General features: G+C 33.9%; 1 protein-coding gene across 1 annotated transcript; it reads left to right on the top strand.

The window, feature by feature from the left end:
• The first annotated feature begins 292 nt into the window (after positions 1-292).
• On the top strand, positions 293-11,708 carry LOC106169737 (regulator of microtubule dynamics protein 1). The gene is made up of 9 exons (XM_013549340.2): positions 293-480; positions 1,727-1,826; positions 2,398-2,663; positions 3,778-3,867; positions 4,469-4,524; positions 4,638-4,725; positions 5,026-5,056; positions 6,439-6,572; positions 6,861-11,708. Exons 1-9 carry the CDS (start codon positions 382-384, stop codon positions 6,915-6,917), a joined length of 921 nt encoding a protein of 306 aa, XP_013404794.1. The 5' UTR covers positions 293-381; the 3' UTR covers positions 6,918-11,708.
• The last annotated feature ends 167 nt before the right edge of the window (positions 11,709-11,875 follow it).

The raw sequence follows: 11,875 nt of genomic DNA on the forward strand, positions 1-11,875 counted from the left end.
AGAATCGAGGAAAATAAACGATAAAATACAAATAAAATAGTCTCTATGGGTAAATGGTGACTTAATGACATTCTTTTAAAACACCTGAAGGATTTTGATCTTATTTTTACCCGGTTCATTAACCAATCAAGGAGGTGGCAGGTGACCGTCGAGCGTAGTTGTGAAAGAAAATTACGGTAAAGTTAATCAGTAAGATTTCTATTTGATGTAGATACCTGTTGTTAGATACCTGTGAGCATTATTGTTAGATGCGCAACTGCCACAAGGAGATTATGTGTCTCCACAGAAGAGAGGTCTCAGTCCAAATAGTCGACAGCGGCTTATCTTGACTGACGGAGTTCTTGTGCTGCTGGAGATTTACTCTGAACGATAAACAGAAAAATGTTCCGGCGAAAACTTCGACTGCTTCAAAGTATTTGGACATTCTGTCGACGTAATCAACAATCAAGACAGCAAATTAGAAAAATATTTACGAAGCAGGTAAGCAATAATTCTTATTGCTACTTGTTTGGTTAACAATTGGCTTTATGGGTTAACTTGGATGCACCATCTCGTCATTAAAGTTTCGGTGACACTGACACCTTGCGTTGAATGGAATTGACACTTTTATCAGTTAAGGCCTATCAGGGTTCACGCACTGCTTTTTGTTATCAAATAATGCTAGGGACTTTGGAGTACAGGTTAACGTATCTGGCTGTGAATAAACCGGTTGAAGTTTTAAGTTATCTCATTTAGATCGATGTATTTTTCTCAAGAAATCAATTTAAACAGGGGGGCAAAAGTTGCTTAAGTTGATTTTCAAGTTCTAAATTATGTCCCAAATGCTTAAGATTTGTCACACAATACTTTTAGGAGGTGGGCATGAAGAACAATTTTGGTTATAGGATTTTTCCAAGTACTTTTTTTAATCACCAGCATTTTGGGATTTTTCCAAGCAGAATAATCACTGTTTAAATAGTTTTCAGTTTAAAAGTTTGTTCTTAATTTCTATGTCTGTGTCTAGTCTCTAGCTTTTTGGGATTTTTCCAGGTAGAATAATCACTTATAAAAAGTTTTCAGTTTAAAAGTTTGTTCTTAATTTCTTTTTCGCTGTTCCCTACATCATCAAAACATTAACCCAGTAATAGTGCAAGCTGTCCTCAGTTCTCTTTGCATTAAATGAAAAGCAGGGTGTATAATAAAAATGGATAAAATCTTGTGGAAGTTGTGGGACACATTTCATGGCTGTTTGCAAAAACCAACAACTAGTGCCACTTTCAGCTTTTTAAAATTATAATTTGCTTAATCCCATATGATGAACTGTAACATTTTCCTGAGGGATTATCTGTGTTGGCCCACCCTGTATACATGTAGATATCTTTATATTTTTAAGCAGATGTCAAATTTGTGACATCTTTAAAATTCAGAATGGCTTATGTTGGGAATGGATTATGATTAAGCAAAAAATGGTGTTCCAGGAGGGTTAAACAGCAGTAAAAAAATTATGTTAAATTTATACATTGCTTTAAGTGAATGGAAAGTGTTAATTTTTTATTATGTAAATTTTACTGAGAATCAGTACCACATATACAAGCATTCAACTCTTTCAAGGCATTCCTAGTTTTCATGAATACCTACCTTTCTCGGTATCAACATTCAGACTATTGTAATATGACAGATGTCTACACAAGATATCTTCATTTAATATTATCTGTGAGATATATATAATCTTTAATATTTTTCCTAGTTTCTGCCATCTGCATCAAGATGGCTGCTTTTACCTGGGGCTGTGGTTAGCATGAGAGGGTTTACATTTGGAATGAGGCCATCAGAGAAAGAACCTGAAGGTAAGCTTATTATAAGTTACATTCATGAAAGATGGGTTCTCAATTTTATAAAAATATTTATAATAAGACTGATGTAATATTCAATTGTGTCAAATCATTAAATGTCACAAGGTAATAGCAAACATTTAAGAATGTATTCAAAAGAAAAGTGTTCTTGATATTGTGATTCTTTTTCTTTGTGAACATGTTTAGTAATCTTTTGAATTTTTGTATTAGCTTTAGTATTAGTGGTTGAGACTACTAGTAATGAATTTCACTTTAAAATAAAATCAGAAACAGAGAACTCTAAAAGAGGTTCATTTATATCTGATAATTTTCTCAACGTTTATGAATAGAATATATAATATGTTAGTGACGTTATGGAATGGAGATTTGTTAAAATTTAAGTAAGTTTAATTTTTGCTTAATAATCGTCTAATAATACATGAGAAAAGAAAGTGCCAAAATTGTCAATGAAGCACTTTCCAATATTGGCTCATTGGTCAGTGCTTCATTTCCGCTCTGTGATCTGTTTTTCTCCTCCACACTGAAAAAATCTGACAGTCTTTAAGACCACGTTTGTATGATTCAGCCACATCTGCCTCCAAAAGCCCTGAAGAGAAGATAATTGAACAGGCTGATGAGTTATTCGATAAATCTGACACTCTGGCATTATACGACTACCTAATCCAATACAAAGACAGCTCGAATGATGAGCTCTTATGGAGACTGGCACGAGCAGCCACAGACAAAGGAAAATTACTGAAGGATCCTGCTAAGAAGGATTATTACTATGAAGCTTTTAAATATGCCAAAATGGCACTGGAGAAAAATCCGAACAATTTTGCCTGTCATAAGGTAAGATGAAAAGGAATTATTTTATAATCTGGTGTAAGTCACTATAATCTGTAGGAGGCACTGTGTAGGTAAACCAGTGGGTTTTTCATATTCCGTGTTATACTTATGGATGCTAGGACACTAGTATGTGCATATGTGCATCTTGTCTTGACTAAGAATAAATTGTCACTGCCTGCCATCAAACTTGTACTGTTATATGAATTTTTTTATTCTTTTGAGGTTATATTTATGTCTTTACAACATTTGTATCCATGGACAAAAATAATTGATTTACCTTTTTAAAAGTTAATATATGCATGAAGAACATGTAACCCCAGGTTTTATCATTATTTTAGCAATTTGGAATACTGGAATTAGTTCTTCATTTAAGTGTTTATATGCTTCCTATATATAGATGTTAGATTTTCCCCATTTGAGCTGCTCATTTGAATTGAAACGGAAAGGAATATTTGTATATGACCATGGCCAAAAATTCCCATTAGGTTTAACTTACACCAGAAATAAGCTAATTGATATCACCAAACATCCATATTGCTTAAACAAGTACTAATAGTTTCTCATTTTGTAAATACAACCCATGTGTATTGTAACAGTTTAAAAATTTAAATCCCTTCAACAAGATGGCAATGAAAAATATATATAATTCTTGTGTAGGTTGTCAGTTGTGGTAGGTTTTATCAGTGTGATATGACTTTAATATTGTCATCGATATTAGCAATTGAGATGAGTCAGCAGCTTGCACAGCAAGTCCTTGTAGATTAATAGGAATTTCAGATTCCATTCAAGAAAAATGTCCAGCAAGCTGTTAGTATTGATTTTTTTTTCATGTGACACAGAGACAGTTAACTTGTATTCCCATGGTATATATGCCAGGTTCTTATAGCTGAACTGCAGAAAAAAGGGGGCCAGGGAAACACTTTTGTACATGACAAATGCAAAAAAATTGATATGGATTTCAGCATTGACCATTTTAGTAAAAAAAGTTTTTTCAGTAAATATACCCCACTGCTTTTGTTATTTATTACATTGGTAGAATATATGTACAGCTAGTTTTGAAGACATAAAAAAAGATTGTGCCACAGTTATATATATAGATTAATTTTTTTTATTCAAGTGGTATGCCATATTGTTAGACTACACAGGAGAATATGAAGGCACGAAGCAGAGGATAGCAAATGCATATGAAGTGAAAGAGCACTTTTTAGTAAGTAGAGATCTCTATGGTCACACTAACATTATATTCTTACTAGAGGACTTTTTACATCAGGTGTGATATATTAGTATTCTGCTCATAGCGTAGTAGTTAGAGAGGTTCTGCATTGCCACAGGGTTTTATAAGTTTGATTTTTGCTGTTTGGAAGGTAATTCCCATTGAAAACATCGGCCTTTTTAAATCGATCCAAATCTGTGGGACTCTCACTGAATGCACTCAATTTTACAGATTAACAGGTTTTCTCCTGGCATTAGTTACGTTAAAGAAAAGCTGGTACTAGTAATTATACAAGTATGCTGTAGAGGAGGCATGTTAATCTGTAAATCTGATTGCATTCATTGAGTGTCCCTACAAAGTTGGATAGATCTATGTAAAAATATTCTTGGGAATGAGCCTAAAGTTAAGTATGATATCACTGATCTAATATGAGAAGTACACACAAAAACAACAAAAAATGCTTGAATTAATATGACAAGTACGGTATGTAAAAAAACAACAAAAATGCTTAACTTCATACTATTTGTAAACTAGTTAAGAGAATAAACATTAGACTTTTGAAAATGGCATAATATCAGATTTTTCTGCTTTGCAGAAAGCAGTAGAATTAAACCCAAAAGATGCCACTTCTGTCCACTCCCTAGGTTACTGGTGAGTAGAACCTTGAATTGAGGAGAGTTACTGCAGTCTGAATCAAAAATAAAAATGAAGAAAAATAAAGAAATACACAAATATATTATGCTGAAATTTTCTCCATTTTGCAGGTGTTTTTTGTTTGCTGACCTACCTTGGTATCAACAGAAAATTGCTTCAGTCATATTTACCACTCCGCCCACTTCTACTTATGAGGAGGTAGGTCAGGGCCTTTGTTCAGTGACCATGTATTAACAAAGTACCTAGAAGTGGGATTTAATTAAAATTTTTGTGTATTGCATTCTTATGCAATTTAAGAAATTAAATTATATTTCAAATGAAAAATAATAATAAGCCAACCTTGCTACTATACTTAATATTATGTGCTGTAATTTCTTGCAGTTTTTCAGAAATCATTTTGTAATGATAAATTAAAACGTAATTTAAGTGTATGAAAACATCATTATTTGAGGCCTTCAAGTAATAGTACTTAAAACTGATACGTTTTTTCTGTCCTAGGCCTTGAAGTTTTTTTTGGAGGCTGAAAGAAGTAAGTGCATGTGTTGAACAGATCTTGATCACCTCTCTTCTGGGACATGATATCACAAGTTGGTTGGACTCTCAAGAGCACATTGAGTTAACTTAAAGCCCTACCATTTTTTTCCTGCACAAATAAACTTAAGATTATATGTGTGATCTGAGTAACTACATTTCTTGGATTTCTTCATCATGAAAGTGCCCATAAAATATAGCACAGATGCTGAGCTTACTGAGCTGACTTCACTGCACACAAAAATCAGCAGAACCGTAATTTCATCTTGGGATTTCAATCCACTTGTGTCAGGTTCAGCCCTGTCCCTTCCAAACTTATAATGAGAAGTTGTGTAATTGCTTAAAATTGCACCATTATAAACATGAAGAAGTAGTTTATTTTTCAGAGAAGAATTTCGTCAGCTGTGAAATAGTTAACCTCCAATAATTTTATGTCTAACAGAAAGCTGTTGATTGAAGAAAAATTACTTTATTTTTGCAGTAAATTTCTGAATTTAAATAAAAAGATGTGCAAAAAAAGAAGAAACAGTAAAGGTTTTGGGACAGGAGGGGAGAATTAGAAAAAAACTTTTGAAATCTTGAGCCTGACATTGCAAAATGTTATGATTTTGTAATCAAATGCACCACTGCCGTGGTGATTAAGTAAAATGTATTGAAGGAAAAATACATACAACAGAGGATGAAATAAGATTAAATGAAGTAAAGAATACTTTATACGTATTATACATCAGCATAGCATCACAATGAGGATACAAATGATTTTAATTATGTAATGTTCATTTGATGTACATACTAGTGCAGGTAAATTTTTTTGTGACTTTATGACCCCATTATACAGAATATTGATACAGATAAGATAATACACAAAATACCAGCACTGAAATTAACACAGGGCAAACTCGTAGAACTCCAGTAGTTTGCATGATATATTAAACTGTACATAATTTACGGTGACTACAGTATGTATCAGTTGGTTAAGTCCGAAATTCTTTTCACTTCAACATTTTGCCACCAACTTTGTTATTGAATTGAGTCATGCTTGGGGGGGGGGGGGGGGGGGGGGGGGGGGGGCGGGCGGCATGCTGATAATTACTGGCATGGGGTGTTCTGTTTAATTTTGTGGATATAACATATTTGGTACCAGTATAAGCTGTCACCTGAGCGATATATGCCAAAACACCTCGAACATCAATGAAAAAGGTGTTCAAAGTAAATACTGCGCGACGGTACAAGTGTGTTATTTGACATACTAACAGTGAGAAAGCACTCCCATTTCACCTAAAAATACACCAAACCCGAATAAATTGTGCTTTGCTACAGTCACATAACATCTCTAGATATGTGCATGTATATACAATAAATCTGTTTAACTTTATTTAGTTGATCCTGGTTTCTACAGTATGAATACAATGATGTTAGGGAAGACCTATGTTAGACTCAAGGAAAATGCCAGGGCCATCTACCACCTGAAGAAGGTCAAAAGTTTTCCAGTTAAAACTGTTGATGATGAAAAGGTAAGTCTGTTTGATTTTCTAAAGACAAAATTAAATTCATTCTACAATAATATTTTGAGGCATACTTTATTCAGATTTTGAAAAATAGCATCTTGATTTAAGGTTGTGCCCTAGGTCATACTAAAACATTTTTGTTGAAATTCTGCGCATGATTAAAGTAAAGATTCAGATTGATTAATTGATATTCACCTCGACAAACAAGGTGCAATCATGGACAAAGACAACTGACTACACACTAAGTTACATAAATAAATAGATAAATAAATAGATATTATTTCTGTTTCTTAGGCACACAAGGAGGCAGCTGAACTTCTGCGTGGGCTAGGAGTACATGACCATGATTAAAGCAACTAGTGATGACCACAACTTGGACCAGTTACAAACTTCACGGGGGATGTAAACATGATATGTATTTAACAGTACTTCAATCATTTCTGGACATTTCTGACACATTATTTCTGAGCATCCCTGAGACGTAATTACTGGACATTCCTGAGACACAATTCTGGACAATCCTGAGACACCATTTCAGGACGTTCGAGCGACATAATTTTCAGCGTCCTACAGACACCATTTCAGGAAATCCCTGGGACGTCATTTCTGGACATTCCTGCTTTCTTTGCATTCCATAGGTACCATTTTAGGCATTTTTGTGATGAGACATCACTTCTTTGGGCATTCTGAGATGGACTTTTTACTAAATGTAGAAGAGTTAGTCAATCCATGTTTTAAAGATAGTATTTGATCATTCCAGTTTAGAAGGATAGTAATGATGACCTATGGCTCATGGTGAAGTAGGTAAGCCAATGTCAATGGTTCAACACTCGGAATGAGAACCCAGCATTTTTCAAAATTTTTGATGAAAATAATTTCTGGTATTTTCATATCCGATCAGGCTTAGCAGGTACTTTGCTCTGTTATAGTCGCATTCAGAACAGATGATCCACGGACTAACTGATCCACCGACTAAATATAGCCAACCCCACTTCAAAGTAAACCACTTAATCCCCTGATATCCGACAGCAGATTAACTTTGATGCAGTAATTCGAAACATAAACTGTCACTGTGATAATGTCTAGTTAAGTGAAAAAAAAAAGAACAGTAGAACAAAATCTTACTATTGAAAATTATTACAATAATTTCTCTCTTAATTTGAAAAGACTCATTTTCCCCCTCAAAACAATATTTTTTCAGTGATATGAGTATGTAAAAAAGATGATTCAAAATTTCTGAAAGCCAGTTGGGTACATACAGAAAGCATTTTTTGAATTACGAAATAAAAAATCTTTGGGGAAAAAAAGAAAATATTGGATAAGACTGGTTGAAATTTATGAGCAGTCACAGTACTAGTACAGGGCAAGAAAAGTAAAAATACAACGAAAATTTTGCATCAATTTTTACTCATTCACTAGGTTAAAAAAAACATTGCATTAATTAATACTGGAGCGTACATTTTCAGCTAATGTGGTATTTAATAAAACCACTGGGGATAACTGTTTTGGTATTAAATCAATAAAACCAATAAAGATAGTGGTTGTGGCATCAAAATCATATCATTTGGCTGACAGTATTTTTTGTTACTGAAATTACGTTCTGTCACTAAGAATAATAGAGAGGATTTAAAGCTTACCAATCTCATTCAGACGTGTGGCATAATATAATTTATTTACAAAAATTATAGCAAGTGATAAGATTATATTTATCATACTGTAGTGGAAGTGTGTAAAAATTAAAATCAATGTATTTATGTTACTTACAAAATCAGAGTTACAGTACACATAAGGCCCTTGTTTTCACATGGAGCAGCATACTTTAGTGATACAGTCTTTGAGAGGTTCTTAGGGCCTGTTCAGAACATATTGATCTGCAAACTTACTAGTCCCTGGATCAAATATGGTGCAACCTTTTTGAATGAATGCCCAGATTTAATTGCTTAGTCCCTGAAGGGACAGCACATGTGGGAGACGGGGAATTCATTGTCAAGTGTACTGCATGTTTGATCTGTGAACTTAATCAAGTGGTTCTGAACAGTCCCTTACATGTTATTATACTACACCTTTCACAAGTTCTCCACAAGTTGATTTCCTGCTAGTAATTAATTTACAGTGACAGTAGTGGAGGTTCCATTTAAAGGGATAATAACTCTTCGTATGAGATCTATATTTCACAATAAAAACATTGTGCATAACTCATAGAAACATAATATATTATGTTGTACCACAAAAATGGCAGTTATAGCTATTATTCTGATATCTGAGCTTGTCTTTAGACCATGTGACCTCCATTGATGGCTATACTCTGTTAAAATCTCTTAAGAGATTTTAACAAAAAACCAAACTTTTTAGAAAAAAACCAGGGACTAAATTTGAATGTAAAAATGGATTCATTAACCATTGGTAAGTATGGGAAAATTGTTGTTTACTCCAGGAAAATTCATTTTTTGGCCAAAACGAAGAGTTATTATCCCTTTAAGCAACTATCTATTAATCAGGTTATTATGTTGTCCATCTCTAAAGGAGCACTGGTACAGACATTATTGCTAAAGTGTTCCCCTCGATGTGAAAAAGGCCTTGATTAACAGTTACTTCATATACCAGTATGCACCTCTGTTTTGTGTTTACTGCACCAAGCACAAAAATGCATACATTGGTTATATGGATTTTGTGCTTCTGTGGATGGGTGTATGACATAGTTAACAAGTCCGTGAATGACTTGTTAAAGTTCAGTCAGATGCCACTTAAGTTAAGACATGACAAGCAGGCAGGTAATGAAATTTAAAGGTGAAGAAGTCGGTCTTCATGAGCTCTTATCTCTGGCCATTGAGAAAAAGAAGCATTAAATGAAACATATCTGTTTCTTTGGGTTAATTTTTAAACATGCATACTGTACTAGAATAGTCAAGTATATAAAATCGCGGTAAAGAAGAAAAACCTGTAATCATTTGGACTGACAGAAAAAAGAATAATAATTTATACTTTTCAACTTAGATATTGAACAAAAATGATGTGATTTATTTCACATTGATCTCAGTATTATGTTATACCCTCTTGCAAAGTGTGAGCATTGTCCCTTTCGACAAATTTGGACTTGAAATCTTTCTAAAACTGACTTTGTTTCTGATGAGCATGTTAAGAAAAACATGGTGGTAAAGAGGGGGTAAAAAGCCTTGGTCCGCATTCAGAACAGCAGACAAACAGATCCGCAGATCACATATGACAACCAGCTTAAAAGCTTGTTGCTTAATTCACAACTACACACTGAATAGATTCCCGCGGGATAACGCAACAAGCATTCAAGTAGGTTGGCCATATTTAATCTGCAGGTGTCTTCATCTGCTGTCCTGAATGCACTTTTGGTTAGGCTGGTCAATAGTCATATGAACAAATCTATATCAAATTGTCTTAATGGCCAAACCTGTCTTACTAAGAGATGTCATCAAAATGTTTTCCAATGGTAAAGCTAGACAGCAATTTGCCTGCTTCATCTAAGATAGTATCTACCTCATTCTCAGAGCTGACATGCTCCATCTTTGCAGGAGGGTGTCAAAACCAGCAGTTACCAAAGACAGGCCCTGGTTTCACAACTTAATTGCCAAGGTTACTTGGTCACATGGGCAAATCTTACCCTATCAGATGCAGTGTAACAGCTAGCACTCTCATAGAAATCTTAAGAATTTTTGTGAAACTGGGGCCAGGTCTCTGCTACCAAGTCTTTCACCATGTAAACTAGTTGACATATAGGTGTACAGACTGTAAACATTATGTAGTTGATGAAGATGGATGTATTTGTTAAAGGCTCTTGCTTCTTGAGTGTGCATTCCTGTAGCTAGCACAAGGTAGACAAAGCGCTTGCCAATATACGCTAATGACTACATCTTTTCAATCCACAAAAATTATCAAACTTTCAGATACATAATTATATATTATAATCACAAAATTATATTTATATGAAGCATTTCTGTGGTATTTTTACTGCATAGAAATGAGCTATAGAGTAGCCTGCCTTTTAATGTTGTTGCTTCCACTCAGTAGGAATGTTCTAATGATAAAAAAAGCTATGACATAAAAATACAAATTTACCTCTTTTGGAAAGATTGATTAATTATCATACATGAATGGCTGTACTTGGCACCATTAATAATGCATTGATCAGAAAAGTATTAGTTTGTTCTTCACATATATATAATTATTAATTGATAACTTTAAATTGTTTGCATTGATTATGTTATGGAGCATTGTGATAAATACAGAAAAAGACAGAATGAATGATGCTAATATATAATTTCTGTTTGCAGTTTTGGGATAGTTTTGTAGCATGCTGCTATAGTTTATGTACATCAAAATTTGTATTTTCTTTTACAGAACATGTGTATGGTAATATTTTGCTCAAGTTGTTTGGTAGAACAGTTAATACTCAAGGGAAACAAAGCAATGGATTTTTCTTTGATATAAGAATAACATTTACCTTTAAATAATATATAAGTTAAAGTATGTTTTGCTGTTGCCTGTAAAAAGGTTTGATATTTAACTTGTCTTAGGAAGAATTTAAAGTTGATTATTGCAGTGATTCTTTTTTTTAAGTAAGCAAGGTTCAGGCAGTTTTAACAATCCCAGGCACATATTACCCCCCCCCCCCCCCAAAAAAAAAAAAAAAAAAAAGATAACCCAGACCACCAGTTTCTTATGATTACTCTGATCTTGGCAATGACTTGTACTGCTACTGCGGTTTGATAAGCCCACACTCAACTTGTGTATAACAAAAGAAGTCGCACAGCCAGATACTGGTATAGTCTATCAACTGTAGTTTTAAATCCTAAGCTGCCTTAATGCTGCCATTTTGACATAAATACCAGTTTCAAGGTTCTTAGAGATGTTTTAGTAATTAGTATCACTTTTGAAAGATCAGTTGTACAGATGGCAGTTTGGGAACAACATAGTTTGCACTTGTAGGTTTATCAACGTACACGTTAAAAACAAATAAAATTAGAATTGTGATATATGTAGTTGTAGGTTCGTTTAAGTACAAAAGAACTTGATTTGTCAGTTGTAAAATTGTGGTGTAAATGTAGAAGGAAAGAAGATTCTTGTTCACTTAATGAGTTTTGTTGTTGTGAAATAAAATTAATTGTGCCTTACTGTTTCATTGTTGTATTCCTGCAAATATAGTTGTGGAAAAATTCTGTTACAGTTACCCTTGTGCTGTATTTCGGGAGGGCAGCGATCACGTAACATTCACGTTACATTAACAGTTGGTGTTTTAGTGGCTCTTTCTGGGGATGCCTTATTCTCATTTAGTCAGTATA

Source organism: Lingula anatina, chromosome 4 (assembly GCF_051362555.1).
Source record: "Lingula anatina isolate TDL-2025a chromosome 4, LinAna3.0, whole genome shotgun sequence".
Lineage (NCBI taxonomy): Eukaryota > Metazoa > Brachiopoda > Lingulata > Lingulida > Lingulidae > Lingula > Lingula anatina.

Bases quoted from the DNA above. Each gene is read 5' to 3' on its own strand.
- LOC106169737 (XM_013549340.2), top strand. From the start codon at position 382: ATGTTCCGGCGAAAACTTCGACTGCTTCAAAGTATTTGGACATTCTGT. The intron at 481-1,726 runs GTAAGCAATAAT...TATTTTTCCTAG, and splicing joins GAAAAATATTTACGAAGCAG to TTTCTGCCATCTGCATCAAG. The intron at 6,573-6,860 runs GTAAGTCTGTTT...TCTGTTTCTTAG, and splicing joins AAACTGTTGATGATGAAAAG to GCACACAAGGAGGCAGCTGA.